General features: G+C 40.6%; 1 protein-coding gene across 2 annotated transcripts; it reads left to right on the top strand.

The window, feature by feature from the left end:
- The first annotated feature begins 2,319 nt into the window (after nucleotides 1–2,319).
- On the top strand, nucleotides 2,320–14,528 carry LOC139376308 (spindlin-1-like). 2 transcript variants are annotated; one of them, XM_071118695.1, is made up of 5 exons: nucleotides 2,320–2,465; nucleotides 3,604–3,645; nucleotides 4,235–4,500; nucleotides 11,262–11,495; nucleotides 13,318–14,528. In XM_071118695.1, exons 2-5 carry the CDS (start codon nucleotides 3,626–3,628, stop codon nucleotides 13,521–13,523), a joined length of 726 nt encoding a protein of 241 aa, XP_070974796.1. In that variant the 5' UTR covers nucleotides 2,320–2,465; nucleotides 3,604–3,625; the 3' UTR covers nucleotides 13,524–14,528. The 2 variants fall into 2 exon arrangements, with proteins under 2 accessions (XP_070974796.1, XP_070974797.1); XM_071118696.1 differs by lacking the exon at nucleotides 2,320–2,465 and adding an exon at nucleotides 2,921–3,053.
- Nucleotides 14,529–16,688: the final 2,160 nt, after the last annotated feature.

Below are 16,688 nucleotides of genomic sequence, written 5' to 3'. Positions count from 1 at the left end.
GCTGGCCCTCGCTATGTATTCAGCGCCAGACACACTGGCTCCAGGTCATCTATAAGTCTATGCTAGGTAAAGCTCCGCCTTATCTCAGCTCACTGGTCACGATAACAACACCCATCCGTAGAACGCGCTCCAGCAGGTATATCCCACTAGTGTGTGTGTGCGTCCCACTGACGCACACACATGCCACTGCGGAACTAAGAAAGGTACTCAGAGCTCTAATAGAGGATAGGTTGTCAGAGAAGCCCTCTGAAACACTCAATCATCTGCTTTGTACAGTTAATCCATGAAAGTCTGTCCAACCCAGTCACTTTAACTATACATTCATGTACGTACTACCTCAATTGGGCCGACCAACCAGTGCTCCCGCATATTGGCTAACCGGGCTATCTGCATTGTGTCCCGCCACCCACCTCCCCCTCTTTTACGCTACTGCGACTCACTTTAACCATATCTACATGTACATACTACCTTAATCAGCCTGATTAACCGTTGTCTGTATGTAGCCTCGCTACTTTTATAGCCTTGCTAATGTATATAGCCTGTCTTTTTACTGTTGTTTTATTTCTTTACTTACCTATTGTTCACCTAATGCCTTTTTTTGCACTATTGGTTAGAGCCTGTAAGTAAACATTTCACTGTAAGGTCTACTACACCTGTTGTATTCGGCACACTTGACAAATAAACTTTGATTTGATCATTATGAATGGTCTGCTGTGACATAGACTGTGTCTGACATCTAGTGGTAAAAACTAGAACTTATAAAACTAGAACATCTAGTGGTAAAAGCTAGAACTAGAACAGTATCGTTGGAGGAGTTTGTTGAGTAGACCAAATTTTATCAGATGTAATGGTTTATCCGGCCTCCTTTGCAGCTAACAGTACAGAGTATTTGTCTTATGTCATTTATTTGACAAGGCAGGTATTTGTTAGATCTGTCACAGGACTTGGACTGGACAGTGGTTTATGATCCTCCACCCTCAACATGATTAGACTCTATCTCCTGCCATGTTTGGCCACTGGAGGAGACCAGGGAAAACGGAGAGATGTGGAAACTTATGATCCCTATTACATCATCGTTGTTACTGTAATGTAACATTTATTTTACTTGGTTTAACCTCCTTGACATTTTGAGAGATACCTGACGGGGGAAAATTGTACTTAGCCTACATTTAAGCATGGTTTTAATTTGTAATAAAAAATACTTTTATTTAACCAGGCAAGTCAGTTAAGAACAAATTCTTATTTTCAATGACGGCCTAGGAACAGTGAGTTAACTGCCTGTTCAGGGGAAGAATGACAGATTAGTACCCTGTCAGCTCAGGGGTTTGATCTTGCAACCTTCTGGTTCCTAGTCCAACTCTCTAACCACTAGGCTACCCTTTAATAGTAAAACTGTATGCATATTATCTGTTCTAAAATACTGAGATGGGAGACAAAGTTCTGAGTTAAATAAAACACAATAAATAATTGCTGCCAGCCAACAGTGGTGTAAAGTACTTAAGTAGATTTCTGGGGTATCTGTACTTTACTTGACTATTTATATTTTTGACAACTTTTACTTTTACATCACTACATTCCTTAAGAAAATAATGTACTTTTTACTGCATACATTTTCCGACACCCAAAAGTACATGTTACATTTTGAATGCTTAGCAGGACAGGATAATTGTCTTATTCACACACTTATCAAGAGAACACCCTTGGTCATCCCTATTTCCACTGATCTGGCGGACTTCTGGCAGATATTTACTTTTGATACTTAACTATATTTAAAACCAAATACTTTTAGACTTTTACTCAAGTAGTATTTTACTGGGTGACTTTCACTTTTACTTGAGTCATTTTTTATTAAGGTATCTTTACTTTTACTCAAGTATGAGAATTGTATACGTTTTCCACCATTTGAGTAAGATATTTAGGAGCCTCCTTTTGGACATGACTGATCACATCCATTGAGATTCAGAGCTGTCTTTTCTGATCAGTCTGCTCTGTAGCTCTAGTTGATTATGTACAGTACGGACACAGCAGTCGGATTGTGAGAGGCGGTAAGAGATAACGAATATTGGGAAAGACAATTCACAAAATGTATTGCATGGTGGGAAATGTAGGTTAGTTCCACGTACGTAGCCTATTGGCCTCAAAGTTTACTAACAGATAGGCAAAATAGATACACACGGAATCTTTAAATGCTTGCCAAAGCCACACTGTAGATGTATGCTAAATTAAAACATGTCCGCTCCTTTGTGAGATACAGCACCCAATCACTTTCCATGGCTTTATGGTGAGTGACGTAATGGACACCAACTCCCAGCGTCCTTTGAGAAGTACACTGATTTAATGAACAGTTCGTTGAGGCATAGACCTATCTTGGTAGTTGTAGTTTCCGTAGTAAGACTATTTCCTTGTAGCTTTCATGAAGTGGATTCTGCTCAGCAGAGGGAAGTAGATATGAAAATAGTGCCCAGGTAACTCTGTTTAAATATATATTCTACTTTAATAATCGTTTTACTACACTAGAGTATAGGCCTGCTGTAATTCAAGCCCTCCAGTGCGTCAACTTCGCCTGTTGCGTGCGCTATTGTAATGCAAATACCGCAATGGTCGTTTTACTGTAGACCAGAGGTCAGTTTTATGTCACAAAACAATCTCACTGTAGCCTATACATGATTACATGACGTTGATTGTTACATCGACGTTGATGTCGCAAATAGGCACGCGCGCCTTTGAAAAACAATTGTCAACATCTGAACAAAAATTACGAATGTGAAAAGCTACACCTCTGCTTACAGGATGGCTTCAACTTGATTATGTCTGTCGCCATGTATATCTCTTGTCTAGTCCAGAAAAATCGAATTGCTACAATTTTTCGAAACTTGGTCGCAGCGAAATGACACTAGAGACGCGACATGATTGTATAGGAAATTGCACTGGCAGAAGTTGAAAGAGGTTATACAGCGAGAGGGAGGGCGACATTGTTGTTTGTTGACATCCGGTATGGCTACAATGGCTACCACGCCTGTGGTCTACTCGCGGGAAACTACTAGGCTACATGGGTAAAATAACCAATCCTGTAGACTACATTGGTGGGTTTGTTGGTTGTGGGGGACAGCATAATTTACGTAACCATAATTATGCGATATGATAACACTGTAATTTAGCCAATATTGTTATGAGTGTCCAGAATCCCCAGGTAAATATGTGCGCCTTCTTCCTTTGTAACTTGAATATAGGTCTTTCTGCTCCTCAAGACACTGTCCATGTGTTATCCATATAACCTTGTAGACTACATTGGTGGGTTTGTTGGTTGTGGGGGACAGCATAATTTACGTAACCATAATTATGCGATATGATAACACTGTAATTTAGCCAATATTGTTATGAGTGTCCAGAATCCCCAGGTAAATATGTGTGCCTTCTTCCTTTGTAACTTGAATATAGGTATTTCTGCTCCTCAAGACACTGTCCATGTGTTATCCATATAACCTAGTAAAATATAAACTCATAATCCAACACACAATACAATTGTATCAAGTTACTTTCTCAAGATTGAGATTATTAAATGTTTTTGTGTTGTAAAATACACTCTTTGCCCTCTACCCACAGGATTGTGTGAATTTATGGAAATATGTCCAAGAAAAGGGGCAGGTAGGTTGAATCACTTGTTGGTTATTTCACTGATATTCTAGTACTGTTTTGTGTGTTTCCTGGTTTGATTGAACCCTAACTTGCCCACTGGGCATACGATGGTTGAATTAACGTTGTTTCCACGTCATTTCAACAAAATTACGTTCAACCAACGTGGAATAGACTGTGAATTGGCGTCTGTGCCCAGTGGGTTGAATTTATTTTTACCCATTTTACATTTGTCATTTAGCAGACGCTTTTATCCATAGTGACTTGAATTTAGTGTAAAGATGGCTAAGTGAGACAACCACATATCACAATCATAGTAAGTTTTACCTCAATATAGTTATCAGCAAAGTGCTAGTATGAAAAAAGTAATGGCATTAGCCAACAAAAGACGGCAACAACTGATTAAGATAAATAACTGATACTTAGCTACTCCTGGAGAGAGCAGAAGTCCTCTAGCTACAGATTACATTTTTTTTTTTATTAGGATCCCCATTAGCCGATGCCAATGGAGACAGCTAGTCTTACTGGGGTCTGACACATAACGAAAAAGACATTACAGACATAGATGAAGAGCCTATATTCTTCTCTCCCTTCCCCTCAGAAAGCGTAGCAGCGGTGAGCTGAGTGAGAGTTCAGGTTCGTCTCTGTCATCGACCCCGGACCCTAACAACCTGCTGGGCATGCGGATTGAGCACATCTGGAGGGAGAAGGGCAACCTGACCAAGTGGAAAGGCACAGTGCTGGAGCGCCTCACCGTCAACACCTCCCTCTACATGGTCAAATACGACGGATTCGACTGCGTCTATGGCATTGAGCTGTTCAAGGATGAGCGAGTGTCCAACCTCCAGGTTTTAACAGAGAAAGTCGGTGGGTTGGCTTGCTATTTGAGTATGTTGAAGCTTTTATTTAACCAGGTTGATCACGAGTAGGGCTATGGCGGTCACTAAATTTAGTCAGCCGGTGATTGTCAAGCAAATAACGTCCGATCTCACGGTAATTGACCGTTAATGAACATAAACACATTTAGCCTCTCCTGGCTTCCACACGTAGTCTACAAGCCACCGATGGAGAACTTTGAAACATCTATATTATAGAAAGTCTTATAAATCCCTGTAATATAGCCTACACCTTCACAATAAATCCATGATTTATTTTAGAATGGTCTAAAGTAACATGGTATGATGAAAATGTAGTCCATTTCAGAAGAACAGAACAGCATACTCTGAGTTGTCCTTATGTTAGGTCCTGATCTGGCAAAAAACTTTAATGTATACAGAAATTGGCTATTTAGGAAAAAATAATCTGATGAAAACCTTTGAAGTATACAGCTTACCGTGTTGCATCTTCCAAGCTTTGGAGATACAATTTACAACCAGGAATAAAAAAAAAATGTAAATTGCCATTCTTTTTTAATATCCAGAATAGTTCCTGTTTTCTTTGCAACATTTTAGCAAACAGTATAGCTCTCAAATCATCATATACAGTACAATAAAATGTGCCCTTCATTCTCAACCTCCTAAATCCCAGATAGTACATAGTCACTCTTCTTCATCAATGGCATTGAACCTACGTACTTCAAATTGTCAGAGGCAGTATCCTGGTTCTCAACTGGGCACACAAGGACCTTTTGGTTAGATGAGAGGTGACATAAGGTCATAGATCGAAGCTCCTTTTGATCTGGTTGTAAGTTCAGAGTTTTGGTTTAGCCGTTTTTTATGTCCGTTTACCAATTTTCATTGTAGCTAAGGGTTAACTTGTGTTTGATCATACTGCATCCTAACTTGTTTCTAAAGTGTTGTAGATCAGCTTCCTTAAATATGGCATCGAGTTCCGTTGTCCAAGGGTAGTTGTGTGTTTTATCCCAGTTGAAATACATTTTTGTTATTCTGTCCACTGGAATATTGATAAGGCTGTTCCATAACCTAATAATTTCCCCCCTCTTGTCTTATTTCACAGAGCTCCCAACCCATGTCTCCTTGAATAGCAAGGCTTGGAGCAAACTTACACACTCCCAGAAAACATTGTATGGCTCTATTCTGAATAGAGTCTGCTGTTTTGGATTCTATAAAACCCCTGATTCCAGCAGCATAGTTCAGTATAGGACACACATGAACTAAAGAGCTGCGAATATGTACAATAGCCCAGGTCTTTACAGACTTTCAGTGTACTTACGACAGACCCCAACATGCTATCTGCAGAATCTAGTACATACTTTATACCCTCTTTAAAAGTCATACATTCATCAAAAGGAAACCAATATGAGTTAGTGTTTTAGGGGTATTGCTTCAAAAGAGAATATGAAAGCTTCTTACTGTCTCATTAATCATTCATCTCCATTTGGTACACCAGAGATTGACTGTGTTCTGCATACATTGCAAATCAAACTCGCTTTCTGCAATGAGAACAATATCATCCGGGTACAATAGTAAAAGACAAAATAGAGTCTGCAGTAACCTAGTAGACTTTAGGACTTCACTTGACAACTGCTATTCTTATTGCTTTTCTTATTTTGCTTTCTCAACAGCCTTCCTAACTTCCTCCAAAGTCAATTCAGGAGCACGTTTGAGGTGTATCCAGCCCTATTCATCTAAATTTCCAACCCATTCTTTAAGTTACATGTATAATTTATAATTAATCATCAAGCACAGGTGGTATATTATTGCCTGAAAATAGGTTAACAAAATTCTTCTCCCAGTTATCTAATACACAATTCTTCTTATGTTCAAGTTGATCATTTTCCAGTATGATTTCCATTGGAATTTTCATAACTCTTTTCGGACCCAGTTTATTAATTTCAGTCCAAAATTGCTTACTTTGCAGTTGTTCAAGATGCAGTGCTTGGCCCCTTCTGAATCTCCTCTTCTAGAACTTAGCTTGTTGTCAAAGATATGTTGACACTGTTTAAACTCTTCCCTTAAACCTCTTCTCATTGATTGGTCGTTACATTTTAGAAACATATTTTCTGCAACACTCATTACAAACCATAAATGACTTAACTCTTTATTCCAGTAACGGTTTACCAATTTGTTGAGGTTTTGGGCTTGGATGATACTGATTTTAACAGGTAAACACTTTTCCTTTGCATCATGTAGTACATCACAGAACCGGCCATACCACTGATCAATATTATATTGTGTTTTCTGGCAAGCTTCCAGGTTATCAATAAGGTCCATAAGAACAGTACAGCACATGTCAGATGAAAGAAAATGGTCAGCTAGGTTTCTAGGCCTTCTTTTGGTCTGATTTGCATTTGGCTTTGATAAGCCTACATCACCTTCCTCCCCAGTATAGTTTCAGAAACAACAATGAAGGAGCAGGCCTCCAATCAGGCCGATACACTCAGAACCTTTACTTTCCACAAGCTCAGTTGAAGTAATCACATTCAACTCCACACATGAATTCAGACAGTCATGAGGTGTTATAATATAGTCGACGACTGCTTTTCACTTTGTTGACAAAATTATAATTTTGTGGTGATAATCTACCATCTAGAATGCAGAATTTGGAATCCTTTTGAGAACTCATGCCTATTTAAACCTGTGTCTAAAGCAACTTTAGGTGCAATAACATCAATGTCAATTAAACAATCTTTCAGATCACAGATACGACTGTTCAGGTCACTGAATATATATATATATATATATATATATATATATATATATATATATATATATACAGTACCTTCAGAAAGTATTCATACCCCTTGACTTATTCCACATTTTGTGTTACAGGCTGAATTCAAAATGTATTAAATATTTATTTTTCTCACCCATCTACCTCACAATGACAACATGAAAACATGTTTTAAAACATTTTGCCAATGTACTGAAAATGAAATATCCAATTTACATAAGTATTCACACCCCTGAGTCAATACATGTTAGAATCACCGTTGACAGCGATTACAGTTAAGTCTTTCTGGGTAAGTCTCTAAGAGCTATGCACACCTGGATTGTACAATATTTGCCAATGTTTTATTTTTTGAAAATTCTTCAAGATCAGTCAAATTGGTTGTTGGTCATTGCCAGACAGCCATTTTTAAGTCTTGCCATAGATTTTCAAGCTGGTTTAAGTCAAAACTGTAACTCGGCCACTAATGACCATTCAATGTCGTCTTAGTAAGCACCTACAGTATATATTTGGCCTTGTGTTTTAGGTTATTGTCCTGCTGAAAGGTGAATTTGTCTCATACGTGTCTGTTGGAAAGCAGACTGAACCAGGTTTTTCTCTAAGATTTTGCCTGTGCTTAGCTCTATTCTGTTTATTTTTTATCCTAAGAAAAACTCCCTAGTCCTTGCCAATGACAAGCACATCCGTAGAACCCTCCGGTGGTAAATAACAAGACAAAATAACAAAATAATGTTTTTTTTATTTAACTAGACACAGTGTGCAAATCTTAAACCAATTTTTCCATCCATTGACTTGTCCACAATGTTCACTCTATATTGTTCAATTTGTTCCTAAAAAAAGTCAGATGCCACCTGAAACTTTAGGGGCTCTTGCTCTTATATGAACATTTTGGTTGCGTCCAAACCAAGAATAACCATCCAAGTCAATAGTGGAGTCGCCAGACAAATGAGTTTCATTCAGATGAATAGTCAGGGTGTAGGGCCTGTAGTAGTAATGTTCTAAGAGTAGAATTTGAGGTCGTCCATCCATTAACGTTCCAGTGAATTAAATACAATTGTTAAGCCGGGACATGATCTGTTAGTCCCGGCGTCTGTGGTCGCCCTAGGGATCAGAAGAACTGCTTCATCATCCTCCCATTCCCCGAAATGTAGAAATCTTGAAGTTTTGAAGTTGATTTTGATTATTCCATTTGTGTGGACCGATGATGCTTTAGCCGGAGGACATACCCTTTATCTTTAATGTGACCTTCACGACTCCTGGTCCCCAGCCTCTTGCTCTCATTCTTTCGGTGGCCACCAACTCTGGCACCCTCGGTGACAGCTCTCCTCCTTTTCTGCCGTGTCTTTGTTGTCCTTGTAAGGTTACTATTATAGATGCGTCTGGGTCAAACTGTTTAGTTGGGTTCTTGTTGTGTTACATTTTTGTCCTCGATACTGCCCATTCTTGAACTCAGGAGCGCTATATCCATTTCAATATCTTCACAGATTTATTTGGCTTTCTGCTCCAAATCAGTTTATGAGATTTTGATTTTCTATGACCAGCTTCTCCATGTTGTCACGAAGGCTGTCGACCTGGCTGTTTATTTGCTTTTCAAGAATCGTTTGCATTGTGACCATTTTCACATTGAGCATCTTCAATTATTCCATTATACCGTCAGTCTCGTTTTTGTCAAAGCGAATCTCCATCCGGGTTATTTTCTGCCTTAATGGTAGCGTAGCAGATGTCTCCCATATGGTTAAGATAGCCTGCTGAGTAATTAATGTAACTTTAGGAAGTTTAAAACAACGTATTTACATTTTGTTTTCAAAGTTTTGTCTGTTTGCTAAACACTGTTCACCAATTGGAAGTCCAGTCAGTCTATCTACAAAATACACAAGAGCTACTGTGTGTGCAGGTCTTTGCTCCAGACCAGCATGTACATAACAGATGAATTTGATCAAATCAAATTTATTTCTATAGCCCTTCGTACATCAGCTTATATCTCAAAGTGCTGTACAGAAACCCAGCCTAAAACCCCAAACAGCAAGCAATGCAGGTGTAGAAGCACTGTGGCTAGGAAAAACTCCCTAGAAAAGGCCAAAACCTAGGAAGAAACCTAGAGAGGAACCAGGCTATGTGGGGTGGCCAGTCCTCTTCTGGCTGTGCCGGGTGGAGATTATAACAGAACATGGCCAAGATGTTCAAATGTTTATAAATGACCAGCATGGTCAAATAATAATAATCACAGGCAGAACAGTTGAACAACTGGAGCAGAACAACAGGCAGAACAACTGGAGCAGCAGCACGGCCAGGTGGACTGGGGACAGCAAGGAGTCATCATGTCAGGTAGTCCTGAGGCATGGTCCTAGGGCTCAGGTCCTCCGAGAGAGAGAAAGAGAGAATTAGAGAGAGCATACTTAAATTCACACAGGACCCCGGATAGGACAGGAGAAGTACTCCAGATATAACAAACTGACCCTAGCCCCCCGACACATAAACTACTGCAGCATAAATACTGGAGGCTGAGACAGGAGGGGTCAGGAGACACTGTGGCCACATCCGATGACACCCCCGGACAGGGCCAAACAGGAAGAATATAACCCCACCCACTTTGCCAAAGCACAGCCCCCACACCACTAGAGGGATATCTTCAACCACCAACTTACCATCCTGAGACAAGGCCGAGTATAGCCCACAAAGATCTCCGCCACGGCACAACCCAGACAGGAAGATCACATCAGTGACTCAACCCACTCAAGTGATGCACCCCTCCTAGGGACGGTATGAAAGAGCCCTAGTAAGCCAGTGACTCAGCCCCTTTAATAGGGTTAGAGGCAGAGAATCCCAGTGGAAAGAGGGGAACCGGCCCGGCAGAGACAGCAAGGGCGGTTCGTTGCTCCAGAGCCTTTCCGTTCACCTTCACACTCCTGGGCCAGACTACACTCAATCATATGACCCACTGAAGAGATGAGTCTTCAGTAAAGACTTAAAGGTTGAGACCGAGTTTGCGTCTCTCACATGGGTAGGCAGACCATTCCATAAAAATGGAGCAATAGGAGAAAGCCCTGCCTCCAGCTGTTTGCTTAGAAATTCTAGGGACAATTAGGAGGCCTGCGTCTTGTGACCGTAGCGTACGTGTAGGTATGTACGGCAGGAACAAATCAGAGAGATAGGTAGGAGCAAGCCCATGTAATGCTCTGTAGGTTAGCAGTAAAACCTTGAAATCAGCCCTTGCCTTGACAGGAAGCCAGTGTAGGGAGGCTAGCACTGGAGTAATATGATCAAATTTTGGGGTTCTAGTCAGGATTCTAGCAGCCGTATTTAGCATGAACTGAAGTTTATTTAGTGCTTTATCCGGGTAGCCGGAAAGTAGAGCATTGCAGTAGTCTAACCTAGAAGTGACAAAAGCATGGATTCATTTTTCTACATCATTTTTGGACAGAAAGTTTCTGATTTTTGCAATGTTACGTAGATGGAAAAAAGCTGTCCTTGAAACAGTATTGATATGTTCTTCAAAAGAGAGATCAGGTTCCAGTGTAATGCCGAGGTACTTCAGTTTTGCCTTATCATGTGTAATTTCCCCTCATTGATAATTGTATTCTTCTTCCGTACAGCAAACCACAACTCTGTGCAATATAATTGTGCTCAATCCCATTATGAACCCTAGCACCTCGCTTCTACTGTATATGTGTCAATGTGGAAGGATTATGTAGGATTGGACCTATACAGCTATCCATGCCATTCAGATCTACACAAGTGCTTAGGAGTGGTTTTGAAATTTAGTATTTGTGTTTCCACCTCTAGTCACCGCCCAAAGTACACAAAAAAGCAATGCTATTCCCTCTACCTTTCCCTAATTGGGGAACTATTTTAGTTGCCTGGTGGAATCTGCCTCGTCTTGCGAAAGCTCATATTCTGTTTAATTTTAAACCAAAAGTGATCGCAGCATTCGGTCTGCTTAACCATGTTGCTATTTGATTTATTTTCAACACTATAAAATCTGTGGTTTACCCCTATAGTAAACAACAAGATCAAGGTGCCCCATGATGCGCCAGAGCTGGTGGGGAAGGCTGTGGAGCACCTGTTTGAGAAGGAGGACGGTGAGAAGAACGAGTGGCGGGGCATGGTGCTGTCTCGCGCCCCCATCATGACCAACTGGTACTACATCACCTATGAGAAGGACCCTGTGCTCTACATGTACCAGCTCTGGGACGACTATAAGGACGGAGACCTCCGCATCCTCCCTGAAGCAGGTAAGAGCTTTTATTTGTTTTGGGATATTTGTTTTAATTTTCTTTGGTTGGAATCAGCTAATTCCCTAATCCTGTAAAAAGAGGGAAGGGCAATACAGAGAGACAGAAATGGAGAGAGATAATCGGTCCACTGATAAATCTGGACTATACAAATGAAAGATTAAACATTCTCAGACACTGCCAGAGATAATTATCATTCCCTCTCAAATTGCCTATTATGATAATCTCAGGATTTATGCAATGTTAGTGCTGACCAAAGGGAAACCTCATTTAACATAGTAATGGGGATGGTGGTCCTTTTGATTGTCAAGGGTACACTCATGTTGGTATAGCTCTACAGTATCTTATCTTCTTAAACTTCTTGGCGGGATCATTTTCGTCAACATCCGCTGAATTGCAGAGCGCCAAATTCAAATTAAATTACTCAAAATATTAAATTTTCATGAAATCACAAGTGCAATATATCAAAACACAGCTTAGCTTGTTGTTAATCCACCTGGCGTGTCAGATTTAAAAAAATAAAAAAAAAAGCTTTACAGCAAAAGCTATCCAAGCGTTTATGTTAGGACATCTCTCTCAGCAGACAAAACATTACAAACAGCAAAGTAGATTGGTCACGAAAGTCAGAAAAGCAATAGAACGAATCACTTACCTTTGATCTTCGGATGTTTGCACTCACAAGACTCCCAGTTACACAATAAATGTTCCTTTTGTTCCATAACGATTATTTTTATATCCAAAATACCTCAATTTGGTTAGCGCGTTTTGTTCTGAAATCCACAGGCTCGAGCGGTCACGACGGGGCAGATGATAATTCCAAATAGTATCCGTAAAGTTCGTAGAAACATGTCAAACGTTTTTAATAGTCAATCCTCAGGTTGTTTATAATCGATAATATTTCAACCGGACCGTAGCTTTTTCAATAGGAGAAAGAGAGAAAATGTCTGCTCCAAGCTGTTGCGCATGTGATCCTTCTCGCTCATATTTCAGAATAAAAGCCTGAAACTATGTCTAAAGACTGTTCACACCATGTGGAAGCCATAGAGAAAGGAATCTGGTTGATATCCCTTTAAATGGAGGGAAGGCCTGCAATGGAACAGAGATGTTTCAGGAAAAACAGCACTTCCTGGTTGGATTTTCCTCAGGTTTTCGCCTGCAATATCAGTTTGTTATACTCACAGACAATATGTTGACAGTTTTGGAAACTTTAGAGTGTTTTCTATCCTAATCTGACAATTATATGCATATTCTAGACCCGACCTTCTGGGCCCGAGAAATAGGCAGTTTTGTTTGGGTGTGTTTTTCATCCAAACATCAAAATACTGCCCCCTACACTCAAGGTTTTAAGAAGGCATAGTACTGTGGAGTTTACTGTGTACAGCACTGAAGTTGGAATAGGGACATAGGAAGAGAACGACGTTGAGAATACTATGACCACCTGTGGTGAAGTAATTGTTGTGAAGCTAAATGGAAAGCAGGTGACTGAAAGCATATGAAAAAATAGGAGGTCATGTAAATCTTGTGAGGCTACTGGGTGAAATAGACTTGAGTTTTTAATTGAGCATGATAACTGGAACACACATACATACCTTATGCTCATTCCCTGTTCAGGATGTTATTGTAAAATGGAGTGTGTTCTCAATTACCTACCTGGTTAAATAAATGCAAATAAATAGCTTAGCTTCTGAGCAGGCTACCTGAATGAGGAGGAAGTATTTGTTTTGGTATGTGAAGTAAAAGGGCAGACGACAGCATATGCAAATTCTCTTTTTTCATTCTCTCTGTTCTTTCTTCCTCATCTTATTATTTTCTTGTTTCCCAGAGAACAAACACCTACTGCCTGCAGACAGGAAGCCAGGCGAGGAGACAGAGAGCCTTGTGGGTAAGCAGGTGGAGTACGTCACGGATAAGGGCGTGAAAAGGACGGGGCTGGTTATCTACCAGGTTCCAGCCAAACCCTCTGTCTACTACATCAAATACGACGATGACTTCCACATCCACGTCTACGACCTGGTCAAAACCACCTAGAATACAACTCTACCCGGTCAAAGCCCCCTAGAAAGGACTAGGCCCCCCTGCCTCCAACCCTCACACCTGTACACTCATCTTAGGTTGAGGCCTATTTCAACTCAGTCAATTCAGGAAGAGAGTTGAAGTTCAGTATTCACCAAAGTCAAAATATTGGGAAACTTAATTCATTATTGGAATGTCAATCCATTTCCTGAATTGACTGGATTGAAATGGAACTCTGCAACCATGACACTACCCTGCCATTATTGTGGACATATTCCCTGCCCTGTGTCTTGTCCAACGTCAGAAGTTTGCTAAAAGTGTGAACTCTGTGACTCATAGTGACTAGTGTTTTGTAAACAGTGCAAAGCTTGCATGTATTTCCTTTGCTTTTAAGAAACAAGTGATTAAGCAGTTATGTTTGATTTTGTTTGGCTAAGAAGTACTAATTATAAATCGCTCTGGATAAGAGCGTCTGCTAAATGACTAAAATATAAATGTAAGGAAGTAGATATTATCAATGAAAATGACCTATGTTGATGTTCAAATGTGTTGCTAGAATAAGTGCAATAAAAAAATTATTTAATAGAAATTATAAACAACTGCCAAGATTTGACTGCACATGTCTCAGAATAGCCAAACACCAGCTGAGGTCAAATTATTAGACCTACTAGTTTCATGAGTACAGAGAAGTCATGTTTATTTGAGCCAGACATTTAAATACTATTGGCTGTCACTGCAAGACATTTTGGATTATAATATACCCTTAGTCATGGTTGAATAATCAAATATTTCTGTCACGTTAGAACGCTGTGAACGTAACTGTACTTGCTTTTGTAAATACCTGTATTGTGAGGCATTCTTGAAAATACTGCAAAGATGCTTTGGTATGATTTGCTGTTATATAATGCATGATTTAGAGATTGCAGCAATTGTTGGTTCATTATTGTTTGTTTCATTATGGTGGGTAACCACCCCAGTTGGTAAAGCAGCACAATATATACAAAAAGACAGAAGGACAAATGGTTTCTCCATCATTTAATCCTCCCCCCTCCAACATTTTAAATAAACATTTAAAATCAAATCAAAGTTTATTAGTACAGAGATTAGCAGATGTTAAAGCAGGTGCCGCGACAAAACAAAATAAAAATAAACAAGAAATTAAGAAACGAGCAATGTCAGAGTCCGGAATATTAATACAGGGTGTGTATAGACAATATCTACAATATACGGTGTAAGTGGTAAAAGGGTATGTACAGCAGTAGTTGTATAGGATGAGCTATGTCAAGAATACAGTATCCCACTAGGCACAAATGTCAATTCAACGTCTTCCACATTGGTTCAATGTAATTTCATTGAAATAATGTAGAAACAACACCTAAAGTGGACATTGCTCTTGGCTGCATGGAGTCGCAATAACAGTAATCCCATGCAGCCTTGTTTACAAGTTTGAACACTGGAAGATGACATTTAATTTACACCTCGAGCAGGATGATAGAGCGTAATTATGGGGCGGGTGTAAGTGGGGCGGGTGTGGTTTCATGACAATGATGGCAAGAGCAGCTGCTCACCTATTTTACCCAATGCAGTTCCACCTCCAACACCGCCAAAACATCCGCTATGCGGGTGTCTGCTATCGCCAGTTAATGCTTGATCTGATTGAATCTAGGCCGGCTAGTGATGACTGTTTAACAGTCTGATGGCCTAGAGATAGAAGCTGCTTTTCAGACTCTTGGGGCCAGCTTCGATGTACCTGTACTGTCTCTGCCTGCTAGATGGTCGCAGGGTGAACTTGGGTGGCTGAGGTCCTTGATGATCTTCTTTGCCTTCCTGTGATACCTGGTGCTGAAGGTGTCCTGGAGGATAGGCATTGTGCCCTGGGCAAGACCGCACCACCCTCTGGAGAGCCCTGCGGTTGCGGAAGGTGCAGTTGCCATACCAGGCGGTGATACAGCCCGACAGAATGGTGCTCAATGGTGCATCTGTAGAAGTTTGAGATGGTCAAACATGACTCCAAGCCAAATTTCTTCAGCCTCCTGTGGTTGAAGAGGTGCTGTTGCCCCTTCATCACGATATCAGTGTAGCGGTACCATTTCAGGTTTCTCAGGAGGAACTTTGCACTCCGTGGAACTTGAAGCTTTTGACCCTCTCCACTGTGGCCCCGTGGATGGAGGCGTACTCTCTCGGCTGTCTCCTGTAGTCCACAAACAACTCCTTCGTTTTCTTGACATTGAGGGAGAGGTTATTTTCCTGGCAAACACTTCGCCAGGGCTCTCACCTCCTCCTTGTAGGCTGTCTTGTCATTGTTGGTAATCAGGCCTACCACTATGTCGTCAGCAAACTTGATGATAAAGTTGGAGACGTGCGTTGCCATGCAGTCGTGTGAATGGGGAGTACCTTCACCACCTGGAGTTGGCCCATCAGGAAGTCTAGTTGCACAGAGAGGGGTTCAGACCCAGGGTCCTGAGCTTAGTGATGAGCTTGGAGGGCACTATGGTGTTGAATGCTTAGCTGAAGTTGATGAACAACATTCTCACATAGGTGTTCTTCTTGTCAAGGTTGGATAGGAAAGTATGCAGTGCAATGGCGATTTCGTCTTCCATGGATCTGTTGTGGCGGTATGCAAATTGTAGTGGGTGTCGGGTAAGGTGGAGGTGATATGGTCCTTAAATAGCCTCGCAAAGCACTTCATGAGGCAGGGGTGAGGCTGTGGATGTTTGTATGTCAGCATGTTGTCATTTTTGTGTATGTTTTGTATTGTATAATAAAACTTTTTTTTTTACAAAAAAGAGCACTTCATGATGACATTTAGATCAGTAACCTTTGCTTTCTTGGGTACAGGAACAATGGTGGACATCTTGAAGCAAGTGTGGACAACAGAAACCATTTTGTAATATGATTCTAGCAGGTAATTACTGATTGTTAGAAATAGTTCAATTGAGCAAAAGCTTTAATAAACACATTAAACCACACTTTGAACAATTGTTGTAAAATGAGCATTTCCTTGTTTTAGCAATGACTGCGTGGCAAACACGACTCCAACACCATCATTAGGTTTGCTGACGACACAACAGTGGTAGGCCTGATCACCGACAACGATGAGACAGCCTATAAGGAGGAGGTCAGAGAACTGGCAGTGGGGTGCCAGGACAACAACCTCTCCCTCAATGTGAGCAAGACAAA

The sequence above is a fragment of the Oncorhynchus clarkii genome, chromosome 20, assembly GCF_045791955.1.
Source record: "Oncorhynchus clarkii lewisi isolate Uvic-CL-2024 chromosome 20, UVic_Ocla_1.0, whole genome shotgun sequence".
NCBI classification, from domain to species: Eukaryota; Metazoa; Chordata; class Actinopteri; order Salmoniformes; family Salmonidae; genus Oncorhynchus; species Oncorhynchus clarkii.
The sequence above is the reverse complement of the archived record's forward strand: the minus strand, read 5'-3'. Positions and strand labels throughout refer to the sequence as shown.

Coding starts and splice junctions, on each gene's coding strand:
- LOC139376308 (XM_071118695.1), top strand. CDS start 3,626: ATGTCCAAGAAAAGGGGCAG. Junction 3,646..4,234: donor ATGTCCAAGAAAAGGGGCAG/GTAGGTTGAATC, acceptor CCTTCCCCTCAG/AAAGCGTAGCAGCGGTGAGC. Junction 4,501..11,261: donor GGTTTTAACAGAGAAAGTCG/GTGGGTTGGCTT, acceptor TTACCCCTATAG/TAAACAACAAGATCAAGGTG.